The 25,218-nt window shown below is 39.4% G+C and overlaps 1 protein-coding gene across 7 annotated transcripts in view; it reads left to right on the top strand.

Annotated features, from left to right (window-relative positions):
• WRN (WRN RecQ like helicase) overlaps positions 1–25,218 on the top strand; it is a 46,523-nt gene that overhangs the window by 392 nt on the left and 20,913 nt on the right. For 3 of the 7 annotated variants that reach the window (XM_074905264.1, XM_074905261.1, XM_074905267.1), the window contains exons 2-19: positions 1,596–1,704; positions 3,617–3,732; positions 4,634–4,779; positions 7,580–7,728; positions 9,974–10,123; positions 12,037–12,109; positions 13,065–13,179; positions 13,757–14,171; positions 14,839–14,919; positions 16,177–16,318; positions 17,530–17,605; positions 18,632–18,699; positions 19,074–19,182; positions 20,867–20,935; positions 21,462–21,544; positions 22,692–22,798; positions 23,551–23,738; positions 24,619–24,796. In XM_074905264.1, the coding sequence (XP_074761365.1) occupies positions 1,609–1,704; positions 3,617–3,732; positions 4,634–4,779; positions 7,580–7,728; positions 9,974–10,123; positions 12,037–12,109; positions 13,065–13,179; positions 13,757–14,171; positions 14,839–14,919; positions 16,177–16,318; positions 17,530–17,605; positions 18,632–18,699; positions 19,074–19,182; positions 20,867–20,935; positions 21,462–21,544; positions 22,692–22,798; positions 23,551–23,738; positions 24,619–24,796 (2,361 nt within the window). In that variant the 5' untranslated portion in view covers positions 1,596–1,608. Of the gene's footprint in view, positions 1–52; positions 177–1,588; positions 1,705–3,616; positions 3,733–4,633; positions 4,780–7,579; positions 7,729–9,973; positions 10,124–12,036; positions 12,110–13,064; positions 13,180–13,756; positions 14,172–14,838; positions 14,920–16,176; positions 16,319–17,529; positions 17,606–18,631; positions 18,700–19,073; positions 19,183–20,866; positions 20,936–21,461; positions 21,545–22,691; positions 22,799–23,550; positions 23,739–24,618; positions 24,797–25,218 lie in introns of those variants that run through there. The other 4 variants (XM_074905263.1, XM_074905260.1, XM_074905265.1 and 1 more) reach the window with 4 other exon arrangements.

The raw sequence follows: 25,218 nt of genomic DNA, 5'->3' as shown, positions 1-25,218 counted from the left end.
TTTCCTGTGAAGCAATGAGGCGTTTTGTCGCCTGTGTGGAGACTTTGCTGCGGCTCTGTGTCTGCTGCCGGTTGTCCCGAAGGGACCCATGTTAACTTGGAGCAGGTCTTGTCGTTGGTTGGCAGCTGCCCATGCAATGCTTAGTGCTTGCAAGTTCTTGCTTTAACGCTGGAAAGGTGGGTGATGACCCCGTGAGCAGCTCGTGTGGTGTAGTTACCAAAGGCACTCTTCAGTTCTGTCTTTTAGAAAATGTGTTGCTAGAGCTGTGTGGTGGGTGCTACAACTTTTTTGTTTGTTTCTCGCCTTTCTACTGTTTTATTTTGTTTACAGCAACTGCAGCTCCCAGGAACAGAGTGGCTTTGCTTAAGTCATCTTCCTAGTGGCTATTTTGTGACTGGTTTAGTATTCAAATACTTTTTGAAGTTGTCTTTAAGGTGGTGGTTTGTTATGCTACTGCAGAAGTAGACAGATAACCAAGGGAGAAATTCTGCCTAGCCTAGATAATCAAAAAATCAACAGGTGTTTTTGAATACTGAAGAACTGAAACAGCACAATTTGCCTAGGGTTTGTACTTTATCGTTGATGAGGAAGTGTAACTGAAAAGCATGTTCTTACTAAGACAGCAGTGGCATGATTTTGTTGTTAAAGTGCATTGAGCACCTGGGGACTAGTGGGAAGAAGCAGGATAGCATAAATTTCCTATGTGAACTGTTTTCCTCCATCTCCAGGAAGATTTCTAAATCACATTAGAAGCAGCCTAGGGAGAAGCTGGGACTTTCGATGCAGTCACTGTTTGCTCACAACTATAAAATCCTGCTCCACTTCCCTGAAAGAAAAGCCCAGTCATCTTCTAACTTCTCTGTGGAATGTGTTCCCATTTCAGGGGATGCACCCTGCTTCCTGATGTCCTGGAAATAGGCAGCCTCTGCTTGGTGAACTCATTTTGTTTGAATCCAGGGCTGGTAAATTCATAAGTAACCTCAGCAAGTCCGCACCAGACAGCATAGCAGCATGTGCCTAGCTGGCTTTAGTGTGCCCTAGAAATTTGGCATGTTTTTTCTTATCTTGGTTGTGGGCTCACAGCCCTGAGGCCCTGTGCAGGGAATTCAGGCCTAGGGGCAATGTTTCTGAGTCTGGTAATTGTTGTTTTGAATTTTTCTGACTGCATTTGTCAGTAAATGCAGCTGACTGCTTTTAAGCTAGGTGGCTGGTTCCTATGCTGTTACCTAGAACACCAGATACATTTGTCTGATGAGGGCTGTGTTGCCCAGAGGTGGCAGTAGGTATACTCTCCTGTTCTGAGTCACTGATCTCCATAAAAACTAGACAACTTTTTTCCCAGAAGGACTTCAAGAGGTTTTCATATATGTTTTATTCTTGGTTTTCTTACTGACGTGTGAACAAGAATATAATGCCTAAAGCCTTTCTGCCATTTAATGTGGGCAACTCTAAATACTTGTGCACAAAGCATTTTAAATTCAAGGTAGTGATCTTTCTTAACCTTCTTCTGGCCTGATGATAGCAACAGCTCATCTTTATACAAATTATTGACTATTCTGTTTTTTTGTTCTTTTTTTTAAATTCAAATGTAACAGAAATGTGGGGAAAATGAATAAAATGGATGTGCTAACTACTAGTCTGCAGAATAAATATCCACAGTGGATGCTTACACAAAACCAAGAGGGAGTTTTGGATGATAAAAAGGTATGTCATTGCATGGGAGAATTTTAGTTGTTGCAAGCTGCATAATTAAAGAATATTGGACCACATGGTTTTAGTTAGACCTGTGCCTCTGATATTTGTGAATATTTGCTGCTGTTTTGTCCTATGAATTGTAATTAAGTTTAGGTACTCTTGTGTTCTTTCTGGTTGTTAAAGTATCTTTTTTTTAATTAAAATATCATGCATCGACAACGGCTGTTGTTGTTACCTCTGTGGAGATTTATTCCAGATAATCTTGAATTTTGGTGACAAAATCACTGCAGTATAAGGGAGCTTTTGGTGCCTTGTTCACCCAGTATTGTGGGCTGTATAGCAGCAAGGACTGGGGATTTTTCATCTATGTAATTTGAGAGTTTGAGTTGTAGCCTGACAGCAGAATTTGTTCTGGTAAGGCCATCCAGCTTTCTGTGTTTGCATGTATTCAGTATTTCAAAAAGTTTTGCAACTCGGAGGTATCAGAAGAATTAATTGATCATCAAGATTATGTCAGTTTCTGGTGTTCCAAAAATGTTAATGTGTCCTTGGATGTTTTTTTGAATATATGAGCAGTTTCAGTATAAAATTTCCTGCTGGAAGGGACCTCCCCCCATAACATCTGAAACTGCTTTAAAAATTACAAAAGTAATTGATGAGAGAAAAGCAGATAATCCAGTTCAGCAATTTTCTTTCTATAAAGTGAGAGTAAAGAATTAGTAGCATGGGGAAAAAAAAAAGTCAGTTAAAACCAACATGACTTACTTTGGCTGTGGTGTACAACTTGTACTGCAGCACCCTGCCTCAACAAGCTCTTTGAGGAGGGTTTTGATTAAACTTTCACCCTTCATCAAATAGAGGAAATGTGGTGGTGAGCAAGCATTAAGTCAGCAGTATTTTTGTTTCAGAATCTCCCTCTTCCAGGCAACTTACTATTTCTGAAATTGTATTAAAACCTGTTTTTTGTATTGTGGCCTCTTTTGAGTGACAAGATTTTTTGTTTTTCAAGTGTGTGATACTTAACCCTATTTGTGATTACTGGCATTGTAGGTGCTTGCATATTTTTAACCAGACGGAAGGTTTTTCAGGTAGGGTGATGTAACTTGCAGTTCAAGTATATTTATCAGGCACTAACTTTTAGTAAATATGCTTCTGAAAAGGGGAAGAAAATAGTGTTACATTTCACCTTACCGTGTGTGCTTAAAACTTCAATTTGTAAACCAGTATTCATCAGCTGTTGGAGAATATTGGTCCTTTTAAATATTGCACATAGTTTTAAATCAGTGGAGTTTACTTAGACCTTTGAAGTTGTTCACACATATCTGGCAGGGCTAAGTGAAGTAGGCTGGCTGAAATGGGGGATGAAGGAAATGGGGAACAGCTATTTCACTACAGCTGTATGCAGTAGAGATACATCAGAGGGTTTTAGCCTGACCAGATTTGAATGACTTGAGAAATGACTCATCAAATTCATGTCCATTTTTTAATATCTTTTTTCCTCAAATTTGAGGCATGCAAGTGTGGTGCAGCATTTGAAGTAACGTTGAGGGGTTTCTGACACTCAAAAATGGATGTTTTCCCTCACCTTGTTCTTGGAAAGCTACTGAATCTCTTTGGTGGGAAGACTCCAACTAAATTAAATTGAGCTGAAAACTCAGCCTGCATGATTTCAGTCCAAGTGTTCAGAGTTCAACAAAGAAATTGGGGCATGAACCTGAATGTTTTTATTAAGGAGGGGGTGTCATGCTATTAGTTGACAGTGATACAGGCCCTGCATGTGGAGCACAGTTCTGCTGCAAGGTTTCAGTAACCACCAGTGCCAGCCTTGCTGGGATGCAGCTTTGAAGTCTCATGCAGCATTTGCAGTGCTGATGTATCTCTGTGGCTGGTAACAGAGCTTCTTCCAAATGTTGTTTGACAGAAGTCCACTGTTCAGAGGAGTGTTTTGGAAGATGGGCTGCCATTCCTAGAGTTCTGTGGCTCTATTGTTTACAGCTACGAAGCCAGTGACTGTTCCCTTATCTCAGAAGATATCAGGTAATAGCCCTTTTTTTTAATTTTTATTTTTGAAACGGACTTGGCTATTCTCTCTCTCTTTCTGGCTGTGCATTTGATGTGTCCAGAGGTCAACAGTTCAGCCAGAGAAAACATCTGGTCATGTTTGCTCTCTTGTTATGCATGGCAAATGTGTTGTACTGGTTGCAAGCACAAACTGAACCTATTTCTCATGATGGTGAATTATCCCTGTGAGAGAGATCCCTGGTTTCGCTACAGTGTGTGGTGGTTTAAAAACACCTCTTTGTGCTATGCAGTTAATAGTTTCCCATTTGGTCTTTTTATGAGAGATGCCATCACTGGATCTTGCAGTCCCTTTAAGCAGAAGCAGTAAAGGCTTGAATGCAAGTCATTTGCCTTTTGTGGTATGGATAATTCCATGAACTTCAGTGACTTCACGGGGAGTATGAGCTGTAAGAAATCAAGCATATGTGTTAGTTCATAACTGGGGACTGTATATTTGAAGAAAAGGTAGTAAATTCATTATGCAAACAGATTATTTTCTTACCACCTTTTTGCATAGCTTAGCTCATATTACTGGGAAAGAAAATCTGTACAAAACTTCCAGTGTGGTGGGATAAAGAACAAACTTTCAAGGGAATATAAACTATTCCATCACCTCCTGACTATTTCCTGAGGCTTGCTATGCTACTACTTGCATGCAGTAAGATCTGCTAAGGTTTGAAGGGTTTCTTGTAGCTTTTGGAACCAGCAGGGATTTCACCTCCTTATGGTCTTGGTTTTTTTGTATCTTGTATATGTGAAAGGAAACATGTGCTGGCTGAGATTCTCTTAATCATCTTTATGTAAGATGACTTAAGCTTGATATTTTAAATACAGGTAGAAGAACAGTTAAATGTGAAGAACATGCATTTCTTTTCAGGCAGAGTTTATCAGATGGGGCTGCAGTTGGATTTGATATGGAATGGCCACCATCATATACTAAAGGAAAAATGGCAAAAATAGCTGTAATACAGATATGTGTAACTGAGGAGAAATGTTACTTGTTTCATATCTCTTCAATGGCAGGTACAGTACTTCCTCCCTTCTTATTAATTACGGCATGAGTTGCCCTCTGTTTCTTGTGATTAAGTTTGAATTTAAGCCTTGATCAATAGCTGATATTTCATACTATGTTGGATAGTAGAAATCTGTTCTCCTCCCCTCTCCCACCTCTAATAAATGCATCTCTTCTTTGAGTATTGCCTATACATATCAAGGGGATCTTAGCCTAAGCCTTGCAACGTGTGCTGACATAGAGCATTTTGGGTTCTGAACAGAGCAAAAGAATCTTGGGATTATTTTTTCTCTTTGGTAAAGAATATTTTAATTCAGTTTTAAAAATTTAATTCCTGCTCATACAATGAGCTTTCTGTTAGCACCAAAATAAACAGACCTAAATTTAGCAGGCTGTATTTCTTTTTAATTTGGCTTCAGTAACAAAAACCCTCAAAAATGGTGGTGGTTGTGCTGTTCATTCCTAATACCTGCATTTTGTGACATTGGTTTTCAGGAAGAATACTGGATACCTGGTGTGATGCAGCTATGGGGAGAGAAGGGGGTGTGCTCATCAGAGTCTGAATTCATTATGGTTGTGAATAAAAGCTTCCAAATAGGAATGAGGGAAGGAGGCTGCAATTTTATAACCTTTGGTTTGAATGTTAGATTGAAACTATGCCTGTGAGATGTCTCTGATTTCCCTGGGGTATGCATGCTGAGATATAATAGCGATAATTTTAATGTTGGTGTTCAATCCTTTGTCATTTATAGCAAATGGGGTGGAAAATTTAATTGCTGGCAGCTATTCAGTCTGGGAGGCAGAAAGGTACAAGTGCACAAAAGAAAAAGATTTGAGGAAAGGAACCTAAGAGAAGAAGAGGCATAAGGAGCTGAAATGCTTTTGATTCTGAAAGTGAAGATGTTTGTGTGTTGATACTGAGTACGGTTGCATGTGGGCTACTGCGTGTTACAGCAGATGATGATTCCTTCCGAATAATTTTCTAAAATTTCTGTTCTTGCCAATGGGAGATGCATTTTGAACTGAGTAAGACATCAACATTTTTACAGGGACCACAGCCAATTTCTGCTTATTATGCAGAATACATTTGATACAGAAATGCAGATGTTGGCGGAATTAGTTAGGTGCATAAGATTTACCTTTTTTTGTGACAAATAATGCTTCCTTCTGAAGGAGGAAGAGTGGAGAGTTCTTGGACTTTGTGTGAAGGCCAAAATTATATGTAGTTACTGGGAAGGTTCTTGATAATTTTCTATGTCTTCCCTTTTTTTCCTTGTAGACTTCTAAGAAAATGTGGCATGTTTCTCAGATTGTAGCCTCTGTATAGTCTTGAACTCAGATTTTTCTAGTTTGTATGGTTACTTTTCTAGAAATGAGGTGGTGGAAATGGAGCACAAGTACTCTACTGGGAAGGTCCCATCCTTGAAGGTTTTCTTGATGATATTCTTAAGTGAAAATCACTTGTTCGGTAAATCAGCTGCATGTTGCAGGCTTTTATTCAGATCACCTATATTTATCTCCTCTGCAGAGAATTCTCCATATTGTGTTATGGCTGAGGTACTTTGACAGTGTTGTACTTTGTCTCCATCTTACAGCACCAGGCTACTACAGTTTTGTGAATTTTTAACAGTCGTTTTCTAATGGTTTGAATTGGACCTGCAGCTTCACAGTCCACAACACAGCTGGTGGTGGCTGTAGTTGCAAAAGTGTCTGTATAATGTGTAGCCATTGAAGTGTGGAGATAGTTCTGTAAAGATAAAATCAGTCATGCAAAGTGCTTGTTGAAGTATATACCCGTTACAGTAGTGAAAACATGAAATTTTTCAGAACCAAGGCAGATACAAAGTTCTATATTTTTGTGCAATACTGCATGTTTGTAGGTGCTGGAATCACACTTAAGGCTAATTTAGGGTGTCCAGCTGTGGGTTCCTGAAGGTATGTATTTAAATAAGATGCTCTGAATTTTAAATGCAAACACACATGGGGAGAGAACGGCTGCTTTTGTTCAAGTATAAAGTGTTGTGGCTGTTTCCTTCTGTAGAAAACCAGATATGAAAGCTGCATGCTTTTATTCAGTCCTGTAAACTTGAGAATATCCTTTGATCCAGGATTGCTGTGCCATCAGTTTGGGATAAATCAAAATATAATATTTAGCATCTGTGTATATCCTTGAATATTTTTTTCTTACTTACAGGACTGACTTGTCTGGGCTTGGTGGAGGATCTGGTTGGCAAATTCTGTTTTCCAGATGCTATTGTTGGATAAGCCTGTTGTTTGTTAGCACTGTGTGCCTCCACAGAATCGGTTTTCCTAGCGATTTCCCATGTGTACAGTTTAAACTGTTTCCCGGGAATGTGAAATAGCAAAAACTGGGAAGGAATTCCTGGGAAGGAATGTGGAAAATAGTGAAATAATACTGCATTTGGTTTCATGAGTGCCCAATTCTGAGAATTAAAATATATTTTTCAGTTAGAAGTTGGCTTCTTGTTATGTGATTTTAATGATCAGTAAGACAAATGAAATAAGGTTGTTGAATTTTTTTTCCTTGAACTGTTTTCAGATACAGAATAAATTTGTGTATTTCAAATATTTTATTCCTGTTTGTCTAGAGATGATAAATTACAATCTATTGATGTTTCCAGTCATTCCGGATTATTAACAGTCACATAAACAGAGCAACTTTGGGGGGCTCTTCCTCTAAAAGAACAGGTTTTTGCTGATGGCCTTTGTGCTAGGATTTTGTCATTTCTATTAGGCTTTCTGGCATCTTCCAGTATTTAGTTTCTCATGTTTGGGCTTAATCTATTTTAGGTTTTCCCAAGGGACTCAGAAGACTGCTTGAAGATGAAACAATTACAAAGGTTGGCGTAGGAATTGAGGGAGATCAATGGAAGCTGATGAGTGACTTTGAAATCAAACTGAAGAGCTTTGTGGAGCTGGCTGACGTTGCTAATGAGAAAGTAAAACTTAAAACCTTTTTGTTGTGGGAGGGGATCTTGTTATTCTGCTGTGCGAAAGGAGGCTTCCTTGTCTTCATAGCAATTTAATTCTAATAGCAAACATTCTGTAGAGTAAAGCAGAGATGTAACTTATTTTTAAAAATAAGTTCAGAAAGCACTTTCAAAGTCTGCAGAATAAGTTCTGGCTTTCAGTGAGCCAGTTCCTAATGAACCCTTGTCTCCTTTCAGGTCTCTTTGCCTTTTGCGTTTACAGGGTATGGCTTTTTAATTCAGCCACAGATGCATTTTCTTCTTAGTGATGAAAATTGTCAAATTGTGTTGTCAGAGTTCGCTGGTGATGGTGTACTTGTTCCAGCAATGGCTGAAGCTTTTGAAATAAGGTGCAAGAAATGCTGTGGAGGCAGTGAAGAACTGATGCCTGTTTGAATGAAGGTAGCCTTGCTACCATGGCTTGCTTAGTGCTGGAAGGAAGCATCAAGGTCTTCCCTGAAGTCTTTCATGCGGAGATGTTTCCGCATGATCTGGAGCCATAGAAATATCTTTTTTTTCCATGACTGAAGTTGGTGTTGCCTCTGCTGTCATGTGGGTGCAGTTGCCAGCACCTGATGACCAACTGTTTAGAAGTGGTGTTACATTTGGCACACCCTGAATTTCAGTTTAGTTGGATTTTTGTTAGATATTATTTGATATAAGGAGATATGTGTTGTCTTATTAGGGAGGAGAGCAAAAGGTTCATTACCTTCCAAATCATCCTGCTACTCTTTCTTTGTACCATGTCCCCTCAACTTTTTCTGGTTTTGTATCTGCAAGGCTTTTCCTTACCTGTACTCAGTCTCTCCATGAACTTCTCTTTCCTTCTGTGTGTGGGGTTTTTTTTTTTGTTTGGTAGGATAGTAGCAACAATTGTCATTTTCTGGTGGAGGACAGAGACTTATGCCCAGATATAATACTACTTACACCTTTTTCTGTTCTGTGCTTTATATACCCTGCATAATTAAATCACAATGGGGGAGCATGATATATCATCAGCATTTGGGGCAGTGCTCTCCATACGAGCCACCCTGAAGTTTCAGTTCCTAGTGGGTTGGAAGTTGTACAAATTAAACTGTTTTGCTCAAGCAATAGAAGGAGCTGTTTTCTTCTGAGTTGGAGTTTCCTCAGTTCATCCCCCTTCTTTTTCTCTTTTCCCAGCATCTGACTCCAGGATAATTTGTTATGAAGATGAGCAATGTGATTTCTGATAGCAGCTTTAAAGTCTTCTGCTAAAGAGCAAACCAAAAATAAACTTGAAAGTGAAGCTTGAGAGAATAAAGAATAGGGTTAGATATAATGGCACAATGCAGGGGGGAGGTCTAGGGGAACCTAAAACGAACAGTGGGTAGAGGGGTTTTTCTATACCAGATTTAAGGAGATGAGCTGATAATGCTGCACTGCTGCTGTTAGGCTTGTCAGTTCTGCATGTTTTTGCAAGTTGGAATAGCAGAAGGCTGTGCCTGTGATGTCCTGGATCCGTGGGGTCTGAAGGAAAGTTTCCCAAACTGGCCATTAAGACAATAGCATGTAGCAACTGTGATTGACAAATACAATTATAAAAACAATTGAAAACAGCAGTGTGGTGGGGTGACTTCTAAAGACTTATGAACTGCTTCCCAGCGGTTCATAATACTGAATGGTGGTTAGCATAGTCTGTAACTGTGTTCTTTTGCTTGTGCGTGGTTTCAGATTTGCAAAAATTTACAGGCAAAATTTAATCTTCCTGTATTTGTATTATATAAATTCCTGGTGTTTGACATCGAGATCCTCTAATTAGAAAGGCAAATAATATAAGAAAAATCTTGGAGGAGAGAAGGGTTGCTGTTGAAGTCTACAGCTTTGATTTTTATCAACCCAGACACTACACTGTACAGACTTCCTATTTTTGGCAATACCACCTCGCATTGTGTGAACTCATCTGGCCCTAATGCCATCTTTCCAGCTTGACAATGGAGGTTTCTCCTGTAACAGCGCAGTTTCAAGGCAGGGAAGTACAGCTTTGAATGGCCAAACTACCCTTTAATGTGATGTGAGCAGAATTAGGCCAGACAAACAGTCACTGCTTTGAGAAACTGATTTGTTCTGACTAACCCAGAGTCCTTTGCTTCTAACAAGGGATTAAGTGCACTTTGCCACTTCTAGGAATACATTCTGCTAGGTCTAGTTGCTTTCCCCATTTAAACAAGTCCTCTTTTTTTTTTTCTTTCCCCAGCTCAAGTGTAAGGAGATATGGAGTCTAAATGGTCTGGTAAAGCACCTTTTTGGCAAGCAGCTTTTGAAGGATAAGTCTGTCCGCTGTAGTAACTGGGAAGAGTTTCCACTCAATGAAGAGCAAAAATTGTATGCAGCCACAGATGCTTATGTACGTACAAGAAGGGATTGCCATTCCACCCATATTCATAAATTCCTTCTCTCATGCTGTTGGCTGCTTGTTTTAATGCCTTTCTGCTACAGAACATAATGAATGTAAGAAGACTCTGAGCTCCACTGTGGATATGGAATGCTTAAAGGTGGAAGTGCCACCGAGTAGGTGTCTGTCTTAATTTTTTTTAAACCTCAACGTTCATCCAGAGCTTCCTAATATCTTCTCTGTTGTTGAATATGGTGCTGCCTGTACCTGACTCTGTAATGTGTATTGTCGGTGAGATCACTTGAAGAGGATATTGTGTTGAACATTTCATGTAAAAAACTGAATGTAGGTGAGAGAAGGCAACATACCTTTCCACAGCATCCTTGAGCCTCCTATGAGTTCCTTACCTCTTAATATTTCATGCTGTTGCAAGATTTGCCTTTTTATTGAAGTTTACTCATGAAGCAGGGCTCCTGGAAATTCTGCTGTGATCCAAATGTGCCAAGTAACACAGGTCCTGACAAGTCTGAGGAGTATCTGTGTATTTGGATTCACTTCTAAGTTGTCACCTCAGGGAAGTGAGTTTTGATGGACCGATCAGGTGAATTTTATATCTGTATGGAGTAAACCTAGATTGTTGCAGCGTGATTATCCCATGTAGGTGTAACATGGCTGTTGTGTATTCAAGTACAGTAATTGCTTACAGAAGTGAAGTGGGTAATTTTTTTTGTTTCCTCTTCTGCAGGTATTAACTGTAGCTTGTTCGCACTTCTGGATGTGTTTTCTAATGGTATTTTGGTCATCTTTCTTGAGCTGCTTAAGAACCAAAACCCTGCTAAATATAATATGAGAGATAAAATTAATAAGCAGCTTTGAAGAAATACAACCTTCTCCAGTGGCTAATACAGCAGAACTAGTATGGATTACCAGGAAGAGTAATTTAGTTGCATATGAGTTTTTGTAGCTCTGTAGAAGTCTCTGCTTTTTCACTATTTTGGAAAGAGTGTAGTTTTTCCACACTTCTGTGAAGGGTTTCACCAATATGCTGCTGGGTACTCCCTGCTTCCTGGGAGAAAAGTGTTCTTTATGGTAGCAAAACAAAATCGCCTCAGGCTTTTATTTCTGTGATAAGGTTAGATAGAGGAAGGGAAGTCAGGCAGTGGTTTCTGTTTTCTGACTCAGGAAACACTGCATATTTTCTAGTTTAGGTAAATTTTAGGTAAATGTTAAACTCTGGAGGGCTTAGCACTTCTTAAGACCCAGACAAATAAGGACAGGAGCTGTATTTTTTTAGTGCCTGGTGCAGCTGCTGTAGCCAGCTTTTTCCAGGCAATGCCTCTTTATTGTTCTGTTCACCTGGCCTGCCTTTTGGAGCCTCACAGGAAAGCACGAGGGAGTAACTTGTTTCTTTCTGCTTCCTCTTTAAGACGTTTTGGTTAACATGTGTAGCCTAATTAGCACATTCCTAGCTTTAGGCTGCGTTTTCCTGTTAGAACTTATTATTCATATCAAGGGAAATATTAAGCACACAGAATCTATATTAGTAGGTTCATGGCTATTCACATGGAGCGCTACATAAAATCTGAATGAGGTGGAGCAGATGGTGAGAATTGGAGATCTCTTATTTGCAGCTTACTTTAATGTAACCATGCTGGGATCTGTATAAGAGTATCCACTGCAACATAGAACCGCAAGTCAGGACTTTAACTTTTGTGGAGCATTCTGTAAAACGTAATGTTGTTGTGATGAAAAATGCAGTAAGGCAGACCATTGCAGTTGTACAGCATGGGCGAACAACTCAGAATTTGATGTTCACAATTTATTCATGCCATGGTTTGAATTAAATCTTGGGTTTTTTGTTTATTGTCTAAGACGTTGTTTCTCTGCAGAGTACTGAGTACTAATTTTTTTCCTTCCTTTTGCAGGCTGGCTTAATCATTTATCAAAAACTGAAAAATATGAATAACAGTGACCGGAAATTATTTTGTGTAAGAAGAGGTAAATTATACATTCAAGTATAAGGCATTTATTCAATGTACATATGAATATTCTATTTCCCAACAGGTTTTTTCATAGTATCTCTGTCAGGATTGTCTGGCTTCTTGGTGATTAGAGATTGCTTCTAGAGGGAGCGGACTGTAAAGGCTCTTAGATGACCTGCATTACCATACTGTGTAACTATTTTCCATAGTAATGTAGGAGTGTAGTCTTGGTATGTAGTTTGTTTTTGCTGTATGCAGAAATGGTAAGAACTCCTGCTGTCATTCCAGTTTGTTTAGGGAAACACTTCAGTGAGTTAATTTAAATTCTGCTGATGCAGGAACAGAAATCTAGTTTAAGAAATAAGACCACAAAAAAACCCATGTTATGATGTTATGTTTTTCTTGAGGTGTACAAATAGGACCCAAATTTTTTAGAGCATCTTAGCATTATTTACTTGATTAGAAAAGTGATTCTAAAATCTTAGGTTTTATTCAGTTCCATGCTTCATCAGGAAAGCTAAGTATTGCATGTAGCCTATGGTTGCAAAAGAGGCAGGAGGGAAGTTTGTTTCCTTTTTGTACTGGCTGAATTTTAATTTTCTATCAGGCAGAAGTGGCAGTACTATCCCTTTAATATGAAGTGCCATTTTTTGGCTTTGGTTTAGTCAGCCTATGTGTGTTAGCAGCAATCTTACGGAAGCTGGAAGGGTATACTGGGGGAAGATGACTTCTTAATGGTCCTGTTCTGTATCCTTGTTCCATGAATGCATGTAACACGCCCCTGGAAGAGATGCAGTGCTGAAGTACATGGAGTCTTGGCCTGAGTCCGTGTACTTGGTTTTGAAGCACTGGAAAACACTGTCTTATCAGCTGTAGATATTGTAGAAATGCAGTTACTTGAATGGAACTTATTTATGTATAGATGTTAGACCTCAGTTATTGTGAAATAACTCTGATGGCCCTTCCTGTAGATGACATGATGTTAGAGGGTGTGAAAGAGCGCTTGACTTCACTAGCAGAAGAGATAAAGGATCTGGCTTCTCACATCCCTGACTCTTTTGGACAACTTGAAAATTTGCCAGCCAGGTTAGTTTTTTGTCAGCCTGTCTCTACTTTACCTGTAAGATCAGTGTTTTGGTTTTGATCCCTGAGGTTCCATGCAACAAAATATGTGTGTTAACAGCAATCTGTTACTTGTGTGTCCTTTTCCAAGAAAAGAAAGCATAGTACACTCAATGGGAAAATACTGGTTTTATACATAGGAACATAGGTTTTAACTGGTCTAATTGCAGTGGGTTTGGCACTGAACTTTGCTGCATCTGTTTCTTGCTGAAATGCACAGTGAGACCTTCTTTCATAAATACTCAGGACTCTTGCATGACTAGCGGTTAGAAGTCTGGACTCTTGATATGAGGAACATCATGTGGGAGCAGTATCACTGGGTTTTTGGAGAGTCTTTATAGATTTTCTTCAGTGTAAAGAAATTTAATTTTATTCCCGCCGAAGTGGAATGCCAATAGCATATGAGTGAGCCTATGAAGTTTTGGACAAATGCTATCTGAAGAAACAGACTACTTTACAATCCTCAGTTCTCCTTCTGGCTGAGATGTATGTAGTAACTACCTTTATCATTTTGGTTGAGCTTTCTTGCTTTACCTTCTAGGGCTACAGAAATAATAGCTGCCATATCGGAGAATGTAAATGCCTTAAGAAGCACACTGTTTGGTTCAGGTTCCCCTTCTGTACTGGAGAGGAGCTGTGGCACAACTCCAACAAATGTTGAAGCAGAGTCAGCAAATGTTGTAGCACAAAAAGTTGAAATGCCTGAATTTGCTAAACAACTTGAAGGTGACTTCAACATCTGCTCTGATGCTACACTAGCTGCCCTTTGCGAAGGTGATGGTAATGAAGAAAAGGCAGAGAGAGGTGACACTGTTGTGGAAGAGAGAGCTGCAGTAGCCAGCTCTAAGGACAGAGCAGATGGAGATGACTTCATGTCGCTAGACATTACTGAGCAAGAACTTCAGATGTTGGAACATCAGGCTGCAGAAGAATTGGTCAACAAAACTGTGCCTGAGGTAATAAGGAAAGTCCTTGTTAATCATGGACACTCAGCAGAGGAAGTGATCTCATCCTTAATTTCCCCCAAGAATTGAAAATTCTATTCCTGAGAGAGTATCAAGATGGGCTGGAAGAGAAGGGCTCAGTCTAGAAAATATTTGTGGAGGTAATCAAGCACTGAGCTGCTCTTCAGTTGTGGTTGGAAGGATTAATAGTGAATACAGAAACTCCAGATAGTCTAAATAGTTTTCTTCTTTCAGTTGTTAATATGTTATCAAAGAATTTCTTGCGGTATGGGAACAAATTCTGCACTTGAACATCTCCAAGTTGGTCATGAATAAAAAGCAGATCTTTTTCTAAGGGATCTATAAATAGCAGTCCTAGTGACTGCTGAATGTGAATTGATGCCTCCTAAATCAGACTATAATTTCCTTATGTTCCAAGTGTTTCACACATCTGGTGATACTACTGTTTTTGTCTTGTACTACAGGGCCTTGTATGTTCTAATATTTCTTTCAGATTTTTTTAATAGGTACATTTCAGAGCTGAATGTTGAGCTTAGTTATTTTTTGTAAGAAGTAAAAGCATACAGGGAAGTGGTTTATAGTATGTACAGGAGGTTGAAAGGTGGTAAGTGAAATAGGAATAATTTTGCTGGTAACAAGAAAATCTTTTATTTTTTAGGAGGCATACTCCACAGACAATGAACAAAATATTTCCTCTGTTATTGAAAGTGATGAAGAACTGGAAATGGAGATGCTTAAAGTGAGTACTTTGGGCTTTTGTTTTTACTTTTTTTTGCTAATGATGATGCTCTTGGGTCCCAGTGTAGTTGAGGGGAGGGAATATGAAGCAAAACAGTGTTGCTTACAGAAGGCAGACAGAAGACATGAATGTGTTGATACCTAAAGGATTCAATTTACTAGTGTTAGACTTTGAATATCACTTGCATCCTACCGCATCTTTACTATACCAGCTTTGACTTGATCCATCCCCTTACTGCATTTGTGTAGGTTCTAATTCATAAACTGATCTGCTCCAGGTGTCATGCTTCAAACCCTTGTCCAGGGGGTTGAGCCAGCAGGGTGGTTTGTGCACTGCAGGTGCTGCTAACCTTGGCTGTAGCTCAGATTGCTTTGTAGACATGTTTTGCAGGCCTCTTAAAGTGGTTTTACTGGTGTAACTTTTGTTTCCTGAAAAGATTTAGGTGTTGAGTCTTATTTTTCTTTATATTGGCTTTCTTACTGATCCACCAGAGTGTGCTATATGTATTTCAATTCAAGTGACTGAGCATTTCTGCCAGAGCAGTCACAAGTGTTTGTGTGCTTCTACACATGTGAAGGTTAAATGTGTTGCTTATACCTCAGCAGGAAGCAATACTCAAAGCTCTGAGAAAAGAGTTGAATTTTCTTCTAGGGAAGGACTGGGTCTCTTCTGGATGGTTCTCAGTGCTGCAGGTCAATGCTCTATAAATCAATTTTGGTTGAAAAAGTTAACGAGTACAAAAGGTTTAGTTAGTGTTACTCTGTGTACCGTGTTTTGGAAACAATGAATGTAATGTGACATTGGGATCCCATCCTTCCTGTCTCTGTTTTTTGTGACTGGCATCTTAAGTCACTTCTCAGTGAAATTTGTGCCTTCATCTAGTTGAAAGTAAAATAAACCCAAAAAACCCCAAAAAACAACCCTCAAAAAAACCAAAACAAAACCCAAGCAACCCCCCCCCCCCCCAACTGTTGGTTTTATTAAATAACAGACTTTAATGTCTTCAAGATGTTAAAAACTCTTTTGCAAAGAAGAAACAAAAGCTATTTTAATGGTACCCAGGAAATGGCTCCCGGAATTTGAATGCTACTGGTAAAGTATTTTGAACACTGTGCTTTTCTCTGTGCTGTGTGCCAATAGATCTAAGTGTTATGCATTAAGTAGGTCAAAATTCAAGTGTCCCAATATCATACTACCTCAGATATGTGTTTTATCTACCTTCTCATGTTCTAAAATTTTTTTCTCCTGATTTCTCAGTCTTTAGAAAATGTAGATGATTCCAAAGGAATTTTAACTGAAATAGAGTCCAATAAATCCAGGAGAACTCCTGACAAAGAATTGACCATTGCACCAGATGGTGATGAAGATGAAGGCATTGAAGAGGAAGAAGAATGTTTGGGTATGTTTTAAATTATAGTACATGATTAAATAAGAAAAAATCCATTGTCTACTGAAGGAAACGAGGAAGAACAGTGACACTTTGTGCTTGGTTTCTCAAAGCAGAAAGATTATGCAGGTTTTGAAAGAAGTATTTGTCTGTGTGTCAAGATGAAGATTTAAAGGTGTCCTTGGCAAAGCGTAGTTTTCTTCTGCCATGATCAGCAGACGTTATGTATGCTTAATGGGACTACAACTGATCTAGGGATGTGGAGGTCATGTGGAATTGAGGGGACTTATTCAGAACACAGCAGAGGGGAAGATGGTACCTCCACTACATGTTTTTGTTTTGTTGTTCCACTAGTGCTGCTTTGTGGTACATTTCTTAGGGAATTCTGGCTTGGGAGTGATCTTGACCTAATGCTTTGGAGGCAAATCAAATGGGGACAAGAGGCTGAAACGTGAGGTGAAATACACCTTGGCTTGTTTGGACCCATCGCTGTGTGAAGGCTTCCTTCCCTGGTTTTGTAAGTTAGACTGTGGACTTTGTCACTGAAAGTAACAGCATCAGTCAGGAGAAGACTTGCTTGCTTCTTCCAAGCAGAATGTGGGTGCTAGATAGGGATGAATGAGTTAATTGTTTCTTTGTTCAGTTCATCTCTTTAACAGTGACCACACAGACTGTTACAGGGAATGGGTGCCTGCCCAGCAGATACAAACTAGGTGGAAATGTCATGCTTTCTACTGCTCGATATTAATTATAAATTTCAGCAGAGATCTTGAATATGTTTCTTCAGTCTTCACAGCAAGGTCAGGATCCCCTTGTATGTCATTTTTGGACCATGACTTTCTTAGCAACTTGCAGTGTCAGGTATTGATTAGTGTAACTTCAGTAGGGTCTTTTAAAGGCATACTTAATAAAACATTAGTACCTCATCTGAACAAGTTCCAAATAATGCAGCTACGCATTACTGTACCTATTGCTTTATCTCATTAATCAGGATGTGTTCCCTTTGTCATGCAGGATCTCTGAGGAGCCTGTTTCCTGTTTTAGTCCTTTATTCTAGCCCATAAATATCTCTAGAACTTGGTGTATCTCTTTTCACTGGAATTGCCCAAATCCTAGGCCCTAGTCATCACTAACCATGACCAGACTGCTGTTTGTCAAGACAGTGCTTTGTCTCTTAAAAATTTAATCACAGATGAGGTTTTGTCTCCTCTCTCCTACTGAAGATCCATTGTTGCCAGAACCTACTGAAAGCCACATCACATGTCTGAAGACGTATTTTGGGCATTCTTCTTTTAAACCGTAAGTATATTTTCTGTTAGAATGTATGCTCTAAGATTCATTTTCTTTCTCTTCTTTCAACTTGGATGGTTTCTTTATTACTACTTAAAAAATCACTAACAGACCAAGACGTGTGCAAAATCACTAGGAAAAGAAAAGCAGCCTTTGCAATAAGATGATGTCAAATCTTGTGGAGCATTAACTACTATACTGTACTCTCACAGTAGTGGATGAGTTTCTTGACTTCTCTGGTGGCATACCACCTGTGGTTGGAGCTTTATTTTATTAGGTGTAGTTCAAGTGTTTTAAACAGCAAGCAACAAACAGCAAGCAACAAACTGCACAGATACTAATCTCAGTATGATAAACTGCCTGAGCCTGGTTATCCTTTGTTACGTGTCTCTAAGGAGGGACAAGCTTCTGTCTATCTAGTGTGGCATAATCTCAGTGTAGTATGTGCTTATGTACTCATGAGCATTGCTGTTACAGTTCTTAAGTTCATGAGAATGGGGTGAAATCTTTGTGGAAGACTAGTGGTGGAATGTTTTCTGTATGAGACACAGGCTAAGAGCAACACTTGAAGGGGAAGTTGGTTTTGGTCAGTTAAAATATTTGGTAAACTTTTGGAAATGGGAGTGGAGGGATTTTTTTTTAATTGACTGCAGTTATGTATACTTGTGAGGCCACAGAAGGAGGAAAATGCTTTGGCAAAATCAAGGTACTGTTTAGAATCTCTTGAATTGAAGGTAACTAGTTTTCACAGTGTTTGTGGATCAGTTATTAATGTATTGGAGACATGGTTTGTTTTGTGATCTTCTGTGAATGACTGCATCAAATGTTGATTGTGTTAGTCTTGTTAGAGATCCCCACTGTAACACTGGTGGGACTAGCTGCAGCAGTTGGAGTGGTTGCTGCGTGCAAAGACAACACCCTAAGGTAGCCAGAAGGGTTTCTTTTAACTGGAAATTCAACTGAATATGCAGTTTGACAAAACTTATATGTTGTGTGGTGGCAGAAATAAAATATTCCCCTTGGTTTATTTTAAAGGGTCCAGTGGAAAGTGATCAATTCTGTTTTAGAAGACAGAAGAGATAATCTTGTTGTCATGGCAACTGGTAAGTTACCTTTACATCCTAAGAAGTAGCAAAAAAATCTTTTTCGTTTTTGGGGAGAGTAGGACTCAGACTTGGAGACTGTCCATGTGGCTCATATGAGTGGGGTGCCCTGATTGAGACTGCGTAAATCTGAGCTAACTTTGCTGGCTATTTGTTTTTCTGTCACAGTCTTTGTCACTGACCTTGGTGTAGAAAGGGCTATCAAATTAATGCTGACCATGTTTATCTTTCACCTTTGTTCCTCTACTAGCAGAACAAACATACTTTTTTTTTTTTTTTTAGGGCTGAACAAGGTGTTAGAATTGTCTTCTATAGCTGTATGTTACAACTGCTTAGAAAGCATGATGCTTCACTTCTGTTGTCTTTTCTTTAAGGGTATGGAAAAAGCTTGTGCTACCAGTTTCCTCCTGTTTACACTGGATATACAGGAATTGTCATCTGTCCTCTTATCTCCTTGATGGAGGACCAGGTGCTGCAGCTGACGTAAGTAACACAGTAGTAACAAGCTGCTGCTGTATTTCCTGTGGAAACCCACGGATTCTGCATGTGGCATTTCTTGGTGTTTAAGGTTGCAGTTTTGTACAGCAAGCTGTTTGTGTGTTAGCTGGAAAGCATATGTTTCTTGAGGAACACATACAAACTGTGTAAATAGTCTAAGATGACTGGATTTGCTAGTTACGTGAACTGTAGGCTGAATTAGCAAATGATCTATGGTAGTGGGTGGTTCCTGAAGGTGGATCCTTCTCAAGTATTTCTGGATTCACAGGCCCTTTTTGCATAGACCAAACTGATGGTGGAGTTTCACAGACTGTTTCAGTCTGTGAGAGTTATTTCAGAATTTGGTAGGGCTTTCTTTGGGTCTGAGAACTAACATCTGAACAACGTACAGCTGGAAGCTGTAGGCCAGTCAGATCAAAGTTGTGACACAGACTTTTAAGACGGACAGTGTAGTAGGTCTCCTAACGCCTGGCCTCTTCACTTCTTAAAAGGTCTGATTGGGGAACTAGGGAGTGACTGAATCACTCTTACATGAGCCAGTTATAGGTGTTGTCAAGATAAATCTCTTTGATTTTAATATCTGATAATGCTTTCTCTTCATGTACTTGCTTTCTGTTATAACAGCTACTCACTTCTGACATTTTTTCATTTAAACTGTGGAAATCATGCTGAGTCTAGTTCGTTCCCGCCTTGCCTGACTTAGAAAGAACAAGTCTTTTGTGAAAAGGGGATATGAAGATTTTTTGAAGTAAGGAACATCAATTACGCATGGTATTTTCTGCTGCACATCATGACTGCAGTGAATGGCTGGACAGCCTATGCTGGTTATATAGCCAGCTCCTAGACTGAGTATTAATCAGCAGGGTGTCTGTATGTATTCAACTGCTTCTTTGACTTTTACACGTTTTCCTCAGTGGAAAGGGTTTATTCACTACCTTCTCAGTGGGTCATTCATTCTGAAGTCTTGGGAGACTGAATTTCTACAACCTAATGCTATTCAGTAATTGTCTGTCAGTCTGGGTGCAGTTCTGCCAAGGGCTGAAGCACAGAGGAATAAGAGGGGAGAAGCTATTGAAACGAAGGGCTGTAGTAAATGCAGTAAATAGCCAAGAGGACAGGGATTGCAGGGTCCTGAAAGAGGTCAGATATGAAGTGGCTGAGGTGGTAGGCATAATTATTGAATTTGTCATTAAAAAGCAGCCACCTGATTAGAAATTAGCAGATGCAGCACTAGTAGCTCACAAAAGATTGAAAGGTGAGACAAAAAATTGCAAGCTAGTAAGACTTAGGTCCAAATGTGATGAACTTCATAAGATAATAGCTAAAGAAAATACACTTACCCTATTTTCTTCTTTTGAATTTTTTGTTAGTAAACTTAACTCTTGCACAAGGAAAATGGTCTTTATTTCTCTGATTCCTTATTGCACTTACCAATTGTGTGTGTTGTGGGGAACAGCTGGAGGGGAAGTGGAAGAGCATTTGGGTGGCAGGAATAGGCACTGACCACTCTTGCTTCTTCAAGAGGTTTTTTCCACAAAGATCCTTGGAAGAAAGTAGTCTCTGACCTCACAGCTTGAACTTCCTTTATGAAGTGCTGGCATAGGCTGAAAGCTAAGACAGAAAGCATTGAGAGTAAATCTGTTCATAAGTGTGCTTTTTATTTCTGCAGAATGTCAGAGATTCCAGCTTGCTTGCTTGGTTCAGCTCAGTCGAAAAACATCAAAGAATGCATCAAAGCGTGAGTCTTAGCTAAGCTTTCTGGGACTTCAGGGTCTGATGTAGCTGTATTTGAGAGGTAGGATGTCTCCCTGATCTTTCGTTGCTGAAACTCTAGTTTCTGGCCCAGACCTGGAACCTGGCAGTCAGTGATACTGCTTGCATTCACCCAGGCTGAGTGTGTGGGAGGCAATAGCCACCCTATTGTGTCCTCTGAGGAGATGGTGCCTGTTGACTCAGCTTTATGTCGTGCTTTATACATGATTTGACATAGGTCTTAGACCTGTATTTGTCACCAAGTCATCACAACAGTCCCTCTTGTTCTAAAGGCTGGTAAATATCTGTGCTGTTTTTCCTTGTAATGCTGTGTACTGCCTTGCTTTCCTACTGCTCTGGAATGCTTTCTATAGTCTTCACTTCCTCTTGTTCCCTATCCAGAAGTCTGCACTTGTTCTCACTTATATCTTCTAGACAATAGTGGGTTTGTTTCATTTGGTTGAATTGCCAGGCTTTTCCTTCTGTGATAGTGTATTTTCTTGATGTTTCAGGGGTCGGTACAGAGTCATATATATGACTCCAGAGTTCTGTTCGGGGAACTTAGAGTTACTTCAGGATCTTGACCAAACTATTGGTAAGTTTGGAATAAGGTTGTGGATGAGTTGGCAGGCAGCTAAAATTGGTAATTATGTTTAAACCTTTTTTAATGCTTGAACATTTTTCACCGATTTCTTAACACTGGTGAGCTCAGAGGCTAGTGTAGTGATTGCCAATAAAAGGTGTCAGAAGATCTTGTCATTGATGAAAAAAGATCATATGTGAATAGTGACTTTAGTGTGGTCTTGGCATGGGAATATTAAACAGGCTACTGGGAAAAGAGGTGCTAAAACACTGATCCTTAAATCACAGGAAGTGAAATGTATATCACTAAATATTTTAGCCTTTTAAGTATTCCTATTCCAAGGTCTCTAATCTTTCTCAGGATGTAACAATGAAACAGTGTTTTGAAATGCTGTAGTGCGTCTTAAACTCTCTTTTCATGATGCAGATGATGCATCTCTTATAGTAGGGTAAATTCAAGGCATGTTCATGCAAATAACTTTTTTCTTACTAAGGAACTGAGTTTCTAGTGCTGTAGGCAGGGAGAAGATCAGCCAGCTGAGTTTCTGGAGTCCTGAGAAACTGTATGCTTGGTCTCTCTGACAATTAGGGCACTTTGAACATACAGATTAGAATGAGATATCTGTACTCAAGTGGAGGGCGTTTTCTGATGCAGAAAATTTAAGGTTATTTGCCAGGGGCATCTTTAGCCCCTCTCCCCTTGTATTTTTCTGGAGTTTCACTTACCTCTTCAGTGAAAACCTGAGACACTCAGGCTGTGTTTTACAATCCAGAAATAAAGCTAATGACATGTAAGCTGTATTTGTGACTATTGTTAAGGAAGTCTGGGGAGCAGGGTGTGGGAAAAGGTCCTGTCAGAGGTAGCTTGAGTTTTTGACCCATCATAAGGAGTGTTGGAGATTTGGAGCTGGGAGAAAGAAGTAGACTTGGGGGTGTGAAGAGTCTGTAAAAGCTCTTGGGCCTTTTTACAAAAGAGTCCGTTAGAAAAATGAGTTTGGGGAATTGATACAGCAGAACATGTTCTAGAAACAAAAATATAAGTAGACTGCTGGTGTCTTCTCAGGAAAGCTTGAAGTTGAGCAGAATAGGGTGTTCGTGTTTAGTCACCTCCCATGTTGCTTTGTGTTAATGTGTCTGTGCTGTGGTATTGTGCCCACCAGGTATTACCCTCATAGCTGTTGATGAAGCTCATTGCATTTCTGAATGGGGCCATGACTTCCGACATTCCTTTAGAAGTTTAGGCTCGTTAAAGAAGGCTCTGCCATCGGTGAGGTTTTGATATGTTTGATTTCCAGTATAAGAAAAGGATACTATCTCATTTTATGATAGTCTGAAATATCAATCTTTTGATGTTGCTCTCTGGGTGTACTGACCGTGCACGTTTGGAGTTTGTGCAGCCCCTGTCAGTAATTGAGCTTTGTGGGTTTTTTTCCAAATGCTTAAATGAATGGTATTCTGAACCTGGACTACCAGAAACTTCTGAAAATTAAATTACTTGATTGGATCCTTATGCTATAGAAGATGATGTCCGTAAGCTTCTGGTTTAATATTGAGGGACTTCAATTTTTTTTTTTTTTTTTCAACTGGCTGGGTGAGTGGCTTGCAAGAAGAAGCAACTCTGATTTCTAAACACTCCTCACGCATTTATCACATAAGCTTGAAAATTTATACCTGAAACTTACGTGCTGCTCTTGGAAGTTTTGTCCCATGCTCCCTATATTTAGCTGACCACATAAGAAAAATCACTGGAGATTCGTTGAAGATGTAACTAAAATAAGCACACAATCAGGAAAAAACAATGTTTTTCAACAGTGTTCTGTCCCTGTCTACTCTCCTGAATAATGTGGACCAAAGCTCTAGGAAACCAAGTATTAATTATGTTTTTCAAATAGGTTAGCTGATCCACTGATCATAAACAGATTAAGGTGCCTGTTTACATGCTATTTCAGTTTTGACTCGTGAGTTTTTAGTTAAATATCAGTGAGAGTTCTCAGACTTTTTCTTCTAATTTCATTGCAGGTTCCCATTGTTGCTTTAACTGCAACTGCAAGTCCATCGATTAGAGAAGATATAGTGAATTGTCTGAACCTGAAGAATCCCCAGGTCACATGTACTAATTTTGACAGACCTAACCTGTATTTAGAAGTTGGACGACGAAGTGGAGATATCCTTAGGGATTTGAAGCAGTTCCTTACTAGAAAAGGAAGGTAAGAATTTAAGCCTGTCTTTGTTGATCCCTCAGATATACTTCGGTGCTTTGGTAGTGTGTACTAAGAATTTGTAGTAGTCTTAAGCTGATTTGGTGAGGAGGAGCCTGCGCTTTGTCTGATAACATGCTAGTTGTGTCATGTCCCATGTTGTGCCTACCTCCCTCTCCCAGTTTAAAAAAAAATGGCTTTTGAGGCAAGGAGCGATGGACTCTTGCTGTTCACATGTTGCTAACATTAAGGATCTTCAGGATCTGCAGATCCTTGCAGGACCTGCTGGCACTGTGGCAATTTGAATAATGATCATGGATTGGCTAGTGGGTAACCTTCCAAACAGTATTGTGCAAAATGTGTGTGAATCAGTTATAAATCTGTGGTAAGATTATTATTTTGCAAAGCTAATCTGAGCAGGAGAATTGCAGTCGCTTTCTGTTAGCAGACCCAATGGTGTACCCATTCTGGCCCTGTTCTCCTTGTTGCAAGCTACAATGTGTGTCTCTCTCTAGGAATATAAATTAATTTCTTATTGTTCATTTCTGCCTTGTTACATAACTACAAACCTTTCAAAAGTGACAGATGTAAAAGTGTATTTCCGGATGATTTTAAGGAAATTCAGAGACATTATTCTGCTGCTTCTACAGAGACCAAAATCATCTGTGTTTTGCAAAATAAATTTAAGAGCACCAAATAACTTCCAAGTGCGTTCTTCCAAAGGACAGACAATTTTTGTATGAGTGGACTAATTAAAGTATCTTTCAATTTCTAAATCCTCAAGCAGGTGAAGTGCTGGAAAAGCTATGTTGTCTTTTTCAACTAAGTTTAGTTGGACTTTTTGCAGAAGGGTGACTTCTGTGACTTTACATGTTGCTATTATTTATAGCAGTTCTGTGTACGAGTTTGAAGGCCCCACTATCATCTACTGCCCTTCAAGAAAGGCCACCGAACAAGTTGTGTCTGAATTGATTAAACTCAATGTGACCTGTGGTGCATACCATGCTGGTATGGGAATCAAACAAAGGAGAGATACCCATCACCAGTTCATGAGGGATGAAATTCAGGTATGTAGGAAACTAAGTCCACTTGGTCCTATTTATAATCACAGAGTTTCTGTTAGAGGAAAGAATTTGGCAATATCATAATGTTTTCCCTGTTTACTCTATTTCCAGTTCTGGGCAAAGAAATAGCTGATCTATGCTGACAGTAATAGGATTCCTGGTTCATGTCTCAAATTCCTTTAAGTCTTAAAAATGCATAGCATCTGAGGAAAATAGTGGTAGCTGGAACAGTATTATTGCAAGTTCTGTGAGCGGCTTTCTTCCTTCTGCAGCTAAGCAGGCAAAGAGTTATCCTGGGACTTCTTGTATTCCTCTTCACAACAGATTTTGTGCATTTTGAGAATAATTGTTGGAAAATACTCTAGTATTTGCCACAAAACATGATTGCTGACGTGTTTATAATCCTGTGCTTTTGACCTGATGAA

Source organism: Athene noctua, chromosome 4 (genome assembly GCF_965140245.1).
Source record: "Athene noctua chromosome 4, bAthNoc1.hap1.1, whole genome shotgun sequence".
Lineage (NCBI taxonomy): Eukaryota > Metazoa > Chordata > Aves > Strigiformes > Strigidae > Athene > Athene noctua.
Note: the sequence above shows the minus strand (reverse complement) of the source record. Positions and strands in the feature narration are given on the sequence as shown.